The 13,900-nt window shown below is 40.4% G+C and overlaps 1 protein-coding gene across 1 annotated transcript in view; it reads right to left on the reverse strand.

The window, feature by feature from the left end:
- The window catches only part of LOC143352924 (cell adhesion molecule Dscam2), a 332,337-nt gene that overhangs the window by 56,610 nt on the left and 261,827 nt on the right, over window positions 1-13,900 (reverse strand). Inside the window, exons 8-9 of the mRNA XM_076785960.1 lie at window positions 4,946-5,090; window positions 1,879-2,141 (exon numbers count right to left, since the gene is read on the reverse strand). Coding sequence (XP_076642075.1) covers window positions 1,879-2,141; window positions 4,946-5,090 — 408 coding nt within the window. The remainder of the gene's footprint in view (window positions 1-1,878; window positions 2,142-4,945; window positions 5,091-13,900) is intronic.

Consider the following 13,900-nt stretch of genomic DNA (forward strand, 5'->3'; position numbering starts at 1 on the left):
TGGAGCGAGGCGGTGACGAATCTAGATGTCCCGGACGGCTATCAAAAAATTCGCGGTGCTCGAGCTCGACAAGGAAAGGGGTCAACGAATAAACTGAATGCTCGGAAGAGAGAATGTTTGTTGCCGGAACACCGGCCCGACAGTAATGGAATCGGAAAGAACAGAAACCGGGAATGTTTTAATGAAACGACTGGGAGACCTTGTAACGACAATACGATTGTTGCACCAAATAAATGCGAACAAGATACTGCTGCAGGAGAGATTACATTCTTCGCCGTAATAAAAGTACAAATGCATTAACGTTGGGCGAAAGAGGCTGGTGTCGGTTTCAATGTTGACTGATTTCCTCCGTGTTCGCTTGCCTTTTTTGATTTTTGTTCTTCTAGACCTTCTTGACAACTACAGCGTTCACGATGCTTCAGACCATGTACAGCTTTATTGGGTCGTAACATAAATTGGTTACTTTCAGTATATTTTTCTATTTATTAATAAAACACAAAATCATGTTCAATCAATTGTGTGATTTTTCACTACCAGCAGGCTTTTAATCATAGTTATGTACACTTCTAACGAGTTGGCTTTTATGCTTCCAAATGAACTTATTTATGTTACAACCTAATATTGCGGAATTTGTTTTAAACATATCTTGTATAATAACACGTTCAAACAGTACCACACATTTTCTTGAATTTGAAATGAAAAAGGTAGACGAATGGTGTGTTCACAGGATACGTTTCAATTATTCGATGTTACAATAATGTAATTCACTTTTTAAATTATTATCTACATTTTCGTGGCCCATTTCATTTCTGCAGAAATCATTAAAACAGAGCCTCGTCCAAATTGTTTTCCGCCAATACAGTCACTCGACTTGTTTAAATATCTGTTATTTGCATTTGCTCCACATAGTTTTCAATATCACGTTTCTGTATTGTTTTTTATCGGCGATAGTTGATTTTGCAACACCATATTTTTTACTTTTGTTGCGGACTCTCCAGTTTCGAGTTATTCAATTATTTCACATTTTTTCAAATTGACAAACCGTTTCCGCCTTTGCGACATTACGATGTAACGTTATAGTAGTGTGCGTGCCGCACAAGAAGTCCCGTGAAAAGAACGCGGAGCTGATTGGTCAGACTGGAAGGGGCACGCCTCTCGCTTCTCTATTGGCTAAGGCGGTAGCACATACTATACAGCGTGTGACGTCAGAGCCCAAGCATTGAACTACTGTAGCGTCAACAGTGGGGATAGGCGGAGCGGTTCCCTTTGACCTTGTGCCGTCCCGCGAGACTTCTTGCGAGGCACGAACAGTATGTCACTTCGAAACTGAATCATTATGACAGATCTCGTCCTGCAATGCACATTTCTGTTTATTTACAGTACTGCAGTAGGAATATCGTTCAAATAATAGAGCGTTCATATTAGGTCGTCCCATAAGTTCGTGCTGTGGACATGTTTATATTATTCACCATTGCAAAGTATTTGAATGAAAAAACGCAGAAATTTTATAGTGACAGTACTTTTGGGTCTTTGCCAAAAAGGTCGGAAGAGGTTGTGGAACGAAAGGGTGACTACATATTTTATTTTTAGAATTGAAATGGTACACGAGTAAACGACGCGAACTTATGGGACGACCTAATATAATAGACGGTTCACGTAACGAGTGTTCATTGTATAATGGTGGTTCAAAATGAAATATATCACTGCAACATTGAAGTGACTGTACAGTCGAGCAGAAGATTCCTTTTTCGTGTCACGGAGCATGGTGAAAGAAGCTAATGGCAGAAATTTTTACTGGGTCGAAAGGAATTCGAACGGTGGTAACGTGAAACGCGACGTCAGCTATAGCGTCATCGGTCGTGCAACACGATCACTGACCTTTCATCCAGGTGATGCTCTCGATCGGGAAACCGGCGACCGGACATTTGATGACGGTGGTTTCGCCAGCCACTGCGGCGTAGTTTCCCATCGGCCGGACATGGGGGTGGCCGTAAATGTTGAGACGAGCAGAATGGTGGACCTTCGCCACCCGATTCGACGCCGAACACCGGTACTCTCCGCCGTCTTCCACGTGCACCACGCTTATGTTCACATGCGATATTACCTCGCCGTGCACCGTCACATACTGCCCTATCATAAACCTGCGAGCAAGCAACCAAGCAGACGCTGGGATGGTTATACGACCTTTACATCGCGTTGATATTTTCTACCTTTCCCGAGCACACAACAGAGCAGAACACAGTAGAACCCTTTATAACGCCATCGAAAATTGTTTGGAAAGAGTGTGTGCACGTATCTCGTCTGGCAGTATGTGTACAGAATTTTTAAACAATTTTTTCACAGCATTATACGAGGACTGTACGTTTGTCGACACAGATTAAGGGGTTCAAGTCAACCATAAAGCAGACTTCTTATCGAATTTCTTTATTTCAATGGAATTTTTTGTGATTTGCTACTGTCTGCACACTTTTGCTACCGAATTGATAATTTTTTCATTTACAAAAGCAGAACCACCTCTGAAAATTTTGCCAAATATTTCCAAATATTTCATATTCGAATTTTACAAAATTCGGTTTTGGGATTTTACAAACACATTCAAATAAACCGGTCTTTAAAAAGCAACAAATCGTAGTAGCCTAATCTGAATCTAATTTTCGTTCCATCAGAATTTGGATTAATTAACGATAAATTGGGGGATGAAAGTATTTACCTGTTTTAATAATAATTCTGAATTTTCTTTAATGTAGATGCAAAATGAATAGAGTTTAGGATTTGTTAGGTTGATTTTAAGATATTTCACTCTTCGAGAATCTTGTCGAAATGCAATTAATGCCAGCCGTAAACAAACCCAGGTCCCAATTAGAAGCGCCTTTACAATTTCTTGTTCCATAAGTCCACAATGCTTTCAAGTAGGAAGTGGTTATTTTGCTTACTGTGGAATATCTTCAAACAAGATGTTACAAAATAATTCTACGAAATAATTCTGCACTTAAATTGAAAATCTGAGTGCATATTATGTTGGTAACGAAATTGATAACAATTGTTCTTCCATCATATTCTCCCATTTTTAAAAGGTATATCGATCATTATCTATGAAAAAAATAATTCTCCACCTTCCAGTAAATAAATATTTATTACAAATGAGAAGATAATTTGCGTTATTTTACACCTGTTACTAACCTCCGGATTGATATGCAAAATGAAAATTGTCTGTACGAATTACAAGATAAAAGAACAACACAAACATTTATTTCTCTTCTTAGAAAAATAATACAACAATATTCTTAAATTCTGTGAATGTGCTTATTGTTTTTCGCTTGATCTGCTCATTTTTGTTATGGTATGTGAGTTTGCAAAGAGAAGCTGAAGGTAATAAATAGAAAAGATGGAAAGATATTGGAAAATAGAATAAAATAGAAAAAAACTAATACAATATTTACAGGCAAAGGTAACATTATGAGAAACGTAATTTTGACACTGTTATTTCCAGCTACCCATTTTTATGTATCACGTGACCAGATAAAAGTTTAATCTGCAATGAAATTTGATGGAAAAAAATGTGCAGCGTGAGCAGATATTCGATGGCATTAGCAAACGGCGTATACGTCGGTTTGCCAAATATATCATTCTAAATCAAGCGGCTCTAAAAAGTTTAGACTGAGCCGGGTTGATTGGTAATTTTCCCCTCAATTGGTTCAGAGAATCGAAGCCTGCGGGGAGGAATCCGTTCCCACGGGGACCGCGTTATAACAGGGAAGCCGGTCTGATTTTCTGACGACCGTAATACCCGCGGTTTAATAACCGAAAATAATTGTGTATACACCATCCATCGATTTTTGTAGGTGGTAACATTGCTCTGGAATTGAAGAGAGCTCGCATGACTGTCTACCCGTGGCACTCATCTAATTCTTAACACCAACGAAGCTGTTTGACGAGGGCCTTCGCACGTTCACTTTATAACGTGACTACGTTAAACATCAAATTTCTGCATTGAATGTTACTATTTTCTTTCCAGTTTAATAACTCAGTATTTCAATTCAGTATCTCGTATTTTACGATTGCAGATTTCATTTCTATTATACTACGCAAACGAGACTGAAGCTAATCGAATTTTTATTTTCATACTTCGTTTTTATAAACGTTGGTGCTTTATACAGACTCAATTTTAAAAATTGTTTGAACTGAACCGTGTGATTTTCAATATGTGAGACAATTCTGTTTTTCAGTTTTAACTTCATTGTTTCTCGTATTTTTGTTCCCGGCCATTTTCTTTTTATTACGTGAACATTTATTTTTTCTTCAATTCATCCTTTTTCGTGGGAATTTTTCGAGTTTATTTCCGGCACTCAACGTGTTACCCCGTTAAGCGTTTCATTTAATTTCGAAAATGTGTATCTGCGCACTTAATTATTTTTAAGCGATGACGAGCATACCCGACAAAAGCACAGTAAGTGCACTTTGTGTAAAGTTGAAATTAATTACCATAAAATGCGAAATTTTTGCAATTGGTTTTTCAGTTGCGAAATTTATCTCTTCGAGATTGAATAATATTGTTTACAGAATATTTTACATTTGATTAATCCGTACACAAATAAAAATAACCGAGAATTTAAAATATTTTAAATAAACAAGTATTTGTAACCTAAAGTGTAACCCAAATTTTACTTTAAATAGCAACAGTCAATTGTTTTTCTCCAGGAAGAGTATACTCGCGGTGAAACAATCAATTATCATATTTTGTGACGAGTATATTCGACGTAAACATTGAGGGGGTTAATAATTGAAGTGAAATAGAGTATCAAGTTCACTCGACATAGTATCGATAACTCATTTCGAGGTGCGAGTTCATTGAACTTGGTCGGAGCGCAGGCTACCGGGGTTAATACGCTGCCAGTGCGTTGTTAACAAACCTTGCCAGTGAAACATGGGGTGCAAGTAGGCGTACCTGTCGTTCTGCGGTAGAGGAAATCCGTCCAGGGTCCAAAAGAAGTGGGGTGTCGGGTTTCCTGTGGCGACGCACTTCAGGGAGACCGAGGGACCCTGCTGCATGGTGTGTTCGATGAATTTATGTAGAAGTTGCGGCGCTGCGTCTGCAATGCGTACGGTTAACAATTAATATCTCACAATCATTACGCTAACTAATCTATAACAATACAAATAAAAATCTCAACAAATCGGAGCCACTTCACTCCAAACCCAACCTAACCAAAATTCGTTGGTAAGGTAGAAAATGATATGATAAACAAATTTTTTTCGAGTCGCCAAAAGTCCTTTTGGGAAACATCTTTTTAATGCAAAACGAGGCTATGTGTAAAATTTCAGCTCAATCCGATTTGTCCGATTTTCGGAACTTCAGCCCAGCGCACATCCTATAGGAAATAACCAGATAAAGTGTATTCACGAAAATGGAAACGACTGGACTGATAAAAAGTTTGTTATACTGATCTTAGAGCTCTTTTCGAATCGTGTTCCAGCTTAAAATTCGATTAAAAAATTGCTCAATTGGCTTATTAACGACAGAGAATAATTAAAGCTGATCACGCTTCGTGGTGCACTGTGCATAACGGTTTCCTTAATATCTCGTCTCTGGTTTTCGATGGAAATCAGACAACGAAGAAGCATTGTGTATTTATGCATCGACTTTTCGCTGTTATCGAATCTGATGAAATTTGTAATTCGAGAAAGTTCGCAATTGTCTCTGCGGCACAGTCAACGCACCGCACACTGGAAATGAAATAACGTATCTGGTAACATTACGGCAGACCGTCGTGTTTCAATTTCACCGGGGAAATCGATCGTGCTGGAATTCGCTCAGTACCCATCGAGATTTCGAAATAATTCAATGGTGCGTGGATACACACTATAAGCAGGTAAATGCATGCAGATTATTCGCATGGGTTCGCCACCGAAAATTGTGCGCATTGCTTTCGCGATTAGGTACTCCCATCTTGCGCATGGGAAAGCAGCTCTGAAACGCGATTCAGAATCTATTTGCATCACTCTCGAAAATTGTGAAAATTTTAAATATCCACATTTCGTCCTAATGATGATCACAGACAAGTGAACGTTCCAGTAAAACTTTCTTTTATTTACAATTGAGCAGTATGTTGCGATCATGTCAACGCTCCGGTAAAATTATTAACCACAATTTGAAAGTTATGTTAAGAATGGTTGAATTTTATTTTATACTTACGTCACACCAATGTGTTTGTTAACTTGGTTTCTATTAAACATTTTAGTGTATCAGGGACTTTTTGGTTATTCCCTTTTAATAGAAGTTTTAATTCGAACTTGCTGCAGAGTGTATGTTAGTTAACTAATAAATCCATTTCAATTGAGCAAGTATATAGGATAAGTTTTCTTAGTGTAGGATATATAAAATTTTCCTTTATATGTAAATAAATTTAAGTATCTCTTGAAGATTAATCAGAAGAAGTATATTCAATAACATAAATTTTTACTGGATTGTTAATTGAAGGGTTAATAATTGCAGCACCGCGAAATCAATTTGAGAATATTTTCCAACCAGCACGTGCACAGTTTTACAAAACCAGAATGATCAAGAATTCATAGATATTCTTTTCTTGCAATCTTTTGTTTGCAACTGCACAGTTTACACATAAAAGTTACATATACGGATCTGTATTTTACTTTTCGCTATTCTCTTCCGTGTGCAGTTTCACGAGATGGAAGTTAAACCAAGTATTATGTTAACTTTTTAATGAGCCCTTGAAAGACTGCACTTTGCGTCAAGCCGGTTTGTCCACTATATCCTCTTAGGGACCAATGGCTGATAATGCACTTTAGGCCTACAGTAGTGCACACTTAAGCTCTTTCGCCCACTTAACCCTTTCATTACGGCGGGCCATAGTCGCCCGTCATAAAACTCCGTATGTTTACTTGCAGTTTCGTTGTTGAATTAAAAATGCGTTTTGTCTCCTTCACAGTGTCGACAGATTAAGACCTGTCTCCCACTCTACCCATCCCCTTCCCCCACTCTTCCGCCCGGAACTTTTTCCCCTCGATTCGAGTCGTTTCCCCTAATTTGGCTATACTACTCGAAGCGATAACCATGAATATCCGTCGTTACCCCTCCCCCTCCCCACGTAGTCGACGCACGCGGCGCGGAATGTTTTAAATATTATGTAACAGAAACTTTTGTAATGTCAACATTTCCTGTGCAAATTTAAAGCTGAGAAAGGAAAACACGAGACGTGTCGTATCATTTTATCCTGCCTCGAGGACAAAGTGTTAATATACAGGCTGTTCCAAAATTGATGTACTTCCTTGAAGGAGCTGATTCCTGAAATCATTTCAGAAGTTCTGCGCCGCTACGTTGAGGAGTTAATAACGAAAAAACTCGGACCAATCGGAGCGCTGCTACAGCGAACGGACCCCGGCTCGGCCAATGACATCGCCACGCTCGGCGGGGCCTGTCGCCGAGCCGGAATCTGATTGGTCCGTGTTTTTCGTTAATAACTCCTCAACGAAGCCACGGGGAAAATTTTCGCAAAGGAAAAAGTTATTTCAAACGACCCGAGGAATCACCTCCTTCAAGAAAATACATCAATTTTGGGACAGCCTGTATTTCTTCGTACCATTTCCTGGAAAGGGATGCTACGCGTCATCCGCATAATAGTAAGGACGCTTTGCCGAGGGTTCCGGATTCAGCCCTTCCCATTTCTAATTTCGTCGTGCGCACGGCGCACCGCGGAATCCGTTCCGGCCAAGGTCATACGAACTCCGTGTTGAAGCGAGGCGAGACGCGGCCGCAAATTCGCAGGACCTGGCCGCGTGATGAGTTACCTGCGGGCTGAATTTGGAAACGGCGCGACGCGGGCTCGTCTCGGCTCGGCGCGGCGTGGCGGTTCGGGTCCAGGTGCGTTCACGGTGTGGCGCACACAAGGAACCGGCCGGAGGTCCCGTGGAAATGACCCTGGCACGCCGCAAGGCGGGGTATTATGCACGCAGCATTTACATGACAAGCCCTGCACGCCGGCGGAACTATCGATCTGCGGTTTGACGCCTGAACTCGAGTGCCGCCTAGTGAATTAACCCCAAATTATAGAGCCGACAATAACCGAGGCCCCGGGGCTGCGCGGCTGTTTGCTCACCGCGTAAATCAGGATGCCGTACTGCCGAATGGCCACGCCCCGTTTTGCCGGCCCCTCGGTGTTATTGTATGCAAGCCGAGCCGAGCTGAGCTGAGCTGAGCCGAGCCGAGCCAAGCCGGGCTAGGCTGTCTCGTTGTCGTCTTGTTCCTTGTTCCTCCCCCGTGACCGATTATCGGAAACTTCGCCCCGCTGCCGGATATATCGTTGATACCCACCACTTCGGCCACTCACCAGCCCGCGAAACGCCGGCCTGCCCGATGCATTTCTTCTCGTACCCTTTCCACCCAAGAAACGCTTTATTGGTGACCCAGTTGTCAAGTATGACGAACCGTTGAGGGGATCGCAGCCTCCACGGAACGGCCTTGTTGCGGTCTCACTATTCAACATTGGCCTTACGTCGAACAGCACCGAAGAATCGCGTCGAACACGCTCTGGGTCATCGATGGACTATCGAGTTCGGTATTATCACTTTGCTGACGGGAGTGTTCAACCCTTGTCACTCCAACTTATTCTCGGTGTACGCTTGCTTATGTGTTTTCAACCTCCAGTGATAAAACAGCGAATTAAGTCAGACGATCAAGTAGCAGCAGTAGCATACAATGTAATAATTAGCTTTTCTCTGTCCTGCTTTTTCATCGAGATATCAAGGTCACCTGGGTTTCTTTAACGCGAAGGGTAAACTTTAATCTCGCCAGTTGAAGACAGAAGATACATTGATGTGTTTTCAACCACATCCAGTGATAAAACATCGAATTAAATCAGACGATCAAGTAGCAGCAGTATAATGTAATAATTAGCTTTTCTCTGTCTCGCTTTTTCATCGAGATATCAAGGTCACCTTGGGTTTCTTTATCGCGAAGGGTAAACTTTAATCTCGCCAGTTGAAGACAGAAGATACATTAATATGTTTTCAACCACATCCAGTGATAAAACATCGAAATAAATCAGACGATCAAGTAGCAGCAGTAGCATACAATGTAATAATTAGCTTTTCTCTGTCTTGCTTTCTCATCGAGATATCAAGGTCACCTTGGGTTTCTTTATCGCGAAGGGTAAACTTTAATCTCGCCAGTTGAAGACAGAAGATACATTGATGTGTTTTCAACCACATCCAGTGATAAAATATCGAATTAAATCAGACGATCAAGTAGCAGCAGTAGCATACAATGTAATAATTAGCTTTTCTCAGTCTTGCTTTTTCATCGAGATATCAAGGTCACCTTGGGTTTCTTTATAGTGAAGGGTAAACTTTAATCTCGCCAGTTGAAGACAGAGCATACAATGATCTGTTTTCAACCACATCCAGTGATAAAACATCGAAATAAATCAGACGATCAAGTAGCAGCAGTATAATGTAATAATTAGCTTTTCTCTGTCTTGCTTTCTCATCGAGATATCAAGGTCACCTTGGGTTTCTTTATCGTGAAGGGTAAACTTTAATCTCGCCAGTTGAAGACAGAACATACAATGATCTGTTTTCAACCACATCCAGTGATAAAACATCGAAATAAATCAGACGATCAAGTAGCAGCAGTAGCATACAATGTAACAATTAGCTTTTCTCTGTCTGGTTTTTTCATCGAGATATCAAGGTCACCTTGGGTTTCTTTATCGTGAAGGGTAAACTTTAATCTCGCCAGTTGAAGACAGAAGATACATTGATGTGTTTTCAACCACATCCAGTGATAAAACATCGAAATAAATCAGACGATGAAGTAGCAGCAGTAGCATACAATGTAATAATTAGCTTTTCTCAGTCTTGCTTTTTCATCGAGATATCAAGGTCACCTTGGTCACCTTGTTTCTTTATCGTGAAGGGTAAACTTTAATCTCGCGAGTTGAAGACAGAACATACGTTAATTAATAGATTAATTATTAACCCTTAACGGTCCGGAAGTGTTTCAAGTTTACTTCCCACCAGGTCAAGACTATTTTTCATACGAAGAGAAACTGTGGACTGAACATTTTTATGTCAAGTGTAGAAGGGAAAATATTTATATTTCAGTGAAAATTTATTAACATATATTCAGAGCAATAGGATGACAACTCCCTTTACTTGATTTAAATTTGATTTTTGCTGCCATATACGAGCCATTGGACCCAGTATTGGCCCGTTAGGGGTTAACTTTTCTAATTATTTTACTGAGAATGAAGTCATAAATATTTGCACAATATGTCGCTCTCCGCATTTTTCAATTTCTTAGCTTTACGAAGAACAAAGAGAAGAACAAAGAGAATACGAGCAACGTCTCTTCTCCTCTTCTTCAAGTTCAACTTTTCATACTCGAAGCAATGTCTACTTGGTCTCCACATACGTCTCAACTCGCAAGCATAATTTACATAGCATTACAATTTTGTGAGAACCTCTTTTGTATCATATCGTGAAGACGAATAGAGGAGGCTGTTGAAATGTATTACTTCGGAGTATTTTCCCTATTAAAATGATAATCAATCTTCTGAATAATTGCAGACAAAGGAAGGATTTCTGAACGGCCTCCTGTGATCAGTAACAAAGAATATTCCGAAGACTTTCGCGCAGCTTCTAAAGGGAAGCTTACGTCTCGACGGACAAAGAACGAATCGACGAGCTGGCGTACTTTTCCAAATATTTCTGGTCGGTTACGCGTTACATCGGACAACGTATTGTACGAGATTGTATTACACCCTTGATTGGTTACAACGTTCAATTTGCGGATCGCCAGCATGAGATTTCCTTCGTTCTCCTTCGGCCAGAGATCCGAGTCGACGTAATATCGCGAGCTTGCGAAGCAGTCGCGTGAAAAGAGGGCGGGGGCGGGCTGAAAGAATCCGAGGTTCTTTCGAGAAACGACTTCTTCTTTTTCCCTGCCCTCTTTCTTTCATTTTTTTCTTTTCTTTTTTTTTTTTTTAAACGGGCGATCGTCTTGTTGGCCGTCACAAGCTCCTGCAGAATTGGACAGAGTAACTTGTCTTCGATGTCATTTGGCTTTATACATTCTGCGAAAAATGTTTCCACATACGCGCCCTGGAAAACGATCTCCCGCATACCGGGTGGACCAATAAGTTTCACCACCTTGAATATTTCCGCTACTTATATGAAAAAATAATATAAACAGAACTCGTCTTCGATGTCATTTGACTTTATACACTCTGCGAAAAATGTTTCCACATAAGCACCCTCAAAAATGAACTCCCGCATACCGGGTGCACCAATAAATTTCACCTTGAATTTCACGTTGAATACCTCCGTTATTTATGATAATACGAAAACGTAATATAAACGAAACTTGCCCGGTATAGAGGGGGAAATATTGTGCTGCAAATATTTTTAATATAGGTGAAAGCGTTTCAGAGATTTCAAGGTCACCTTGATTTCTTGAAATGCAATGACCCACCTTTTGTATCGTAAATCGATAGGTTATCTAGTTCTGCGTAAAAATGGATTCACCTTCGTAGGTCCTAAATGTAATAGTTAACGAATGAATGAATGATTATTATCGAATGAATTTTCTTGCTTCCAGGTAGTAGGTTTTGTTTACATCACTTTTTCATATCAGTACAAATAACGGAAATATTCGAGGTGGTTATTGGACCACCCAGTATACAGTTCTCAGTCTCACGAAACGTTTTAGTCGGAGATCCAAGCAAACAGTTATCTTCTGTTCCTAAAAAAAAATTCGAACGTTTACGTTTTAAATAGAACATGTTAAAAAGTTCTGCGAACTCCCCGAACCCCTGATTTCAATGAATAAAATTTGCGAGCATTTGAAAGGGAAGAAGCGTAGAATATTTTCATACTCGACCGCATTGCTTTAATCTTTGCATTTTTTATAAACAGCGCCTTACAATCGTTGGCTTTCGCATTTAAACATTATTTATTTCGTTTCTTCGTTCCATTTTAAATGTAATTTTATTCTTTATCTCTATTTACTCTTTATTCTTTATTTTTTTATTCTTTATTTGCTTTGTACTCTACTTATATTTTACGTTCGTTCCTTTCTTGCTGTTTCTTACGTTGTCAATAGACTTAATTTTTCTGAATGTACTATAACAGAGCCTCCCATATCCGAACTAACGGGGCAACAAAAGTGTTCGGACAACGGAATTTCCGGAGAACAGAACTTGAAGGTATCGAGGTGTTTGAATAATGGAGGTTCGGATACAGGAGGTTCTGTTGTATTATAATTCCCCATTCAGTTTCTCTGTCCACCGATGATTCAATCGAGATAAAGGCAGATACCGCACAGTATTAAATTCAGCCGGACTCTCCCGCAGTGTGACCCGGGCATACTGCAGCCAGGACAGAAAAGAGCATCTCGCAATTACCAGGAGAATACTATATGGATCTCCCCTGCGTCAAATTTCATAATACGGCGGCTTTGTGTCACAATTATACGGTCGTTGTCAAATTCATGGATAATGAACCCGGGATATCACGCAATTCCGTGCTATCCTATTTAGTTATTTAAGTAAATCTTTCCCAAGCCGATCAATAAAATGTCTCTATTAACACTAGATTAACGGGACCCGTCAAAATGATAGGTTCCAAAATTTTTAATTTACAATTATTGAGATTGCAAAGATGCATTTCTACGAAATTTATTCGGTAATTAAGTACGCGTGCTACTCGAGAGGAATCGTCTGACGTGTCTGATCACGGCCAACCGATTCTACTTACTGCGTATACTAAAGCACGCGAATCCGACGGATCTTTGAACTCGATTTTCTCGAAAACGAGAGATCAAACGAAAAAACGTTATTGCTTCTTTTTGATTTACATTTACATACAGAATCACCCCCTGCCCGCTCGTACATGTTATTCGGCCGTACCCTGTATATTCTCGTCAAAGCCGCCAAACCAGTGACTAAATACGTTATTTTTATAAAAATAATTCAAAATTCCACTTTTAATGCTGCCTAAATCTGCGTATTAACAAGAATTCATACGAAATCAAATTCACGGAACGGAAATAATGAAAATATTTATATTAATCACCGCTCACCGATGCAACAATTATTTCAAAGCTCGAAACGACTAATTGTTCCTATTAGATATTCGCGGTGCGTTCCATCGAGGCGTTCTTCCGCATAATTCTCGGCGCCGGTGTTACGTTATTCGAACAGTTTACTGCTAATGATATTCATAAATTTGACGGGCGCGTCACGCGCGGCGAAAGTGTGCAACGAACGTTCGCCGTCGCGCTGAAATTTTCGGGTATTTCCCGTAGATGTGTACGGCCAGGCGGGCCCGTCAATTCGTTGATACGAAACAGAGCGTGTCGGTTGTCTCGACACGATTTGTGACTCGGTAATTCGACAGGAAGACATTATTTACCGTGCCGTGATTGCTGGCCCTGCGCTCGCATATTTAGCGAGCGCGGTAAAGCGGTATAAATAAAATGGAAGTGAGCCAGCACCGCGCCGCTGGAAATCTCTCTATGAAAATGACAGCAGGACATTACCGTCAAGCCTTTGTTCGAGCCCATGGAATTGCCTTTCGCCATTAAAAAAATAAAGTATCGATGGACGAGCGCAATATTTACACGCAGGTACTAAATAACGCGACAACACCGGGAAAAACGCGACGGCCAGGATAGACGGCCGCGTTGACAAATATTTCCTCGTTTCGTCGTCGACCAATGAAATTGTCCTTTTCCTGTAAACGAACGAAATTTTTTGTCGGACCGTCGAAGAGGCGCAGCTGTGACGTCGGAGGCACCGGAATCATTCATTCGTGTTATTCGAATAATTCAGCCGAAATTCAAAGCCAACTATTAGGGGGACCCATGAGTAATCAATTATCTTGA

This window comes from Halictus rubicundus, chromosome 3, assembly GCF_050948215.1.
Source record: "Halictus rubicundus isolate RS-2024b chromosome 3, iyHalRubi1_principal, whole genome shotgun sequence".
Classification (NCBI taxonomy): Eukaryota; Metazoa; Arthropoda; class Insecta; order Hymenoptera; family Halictidae; genus Halictus; species Halictus rubicundus.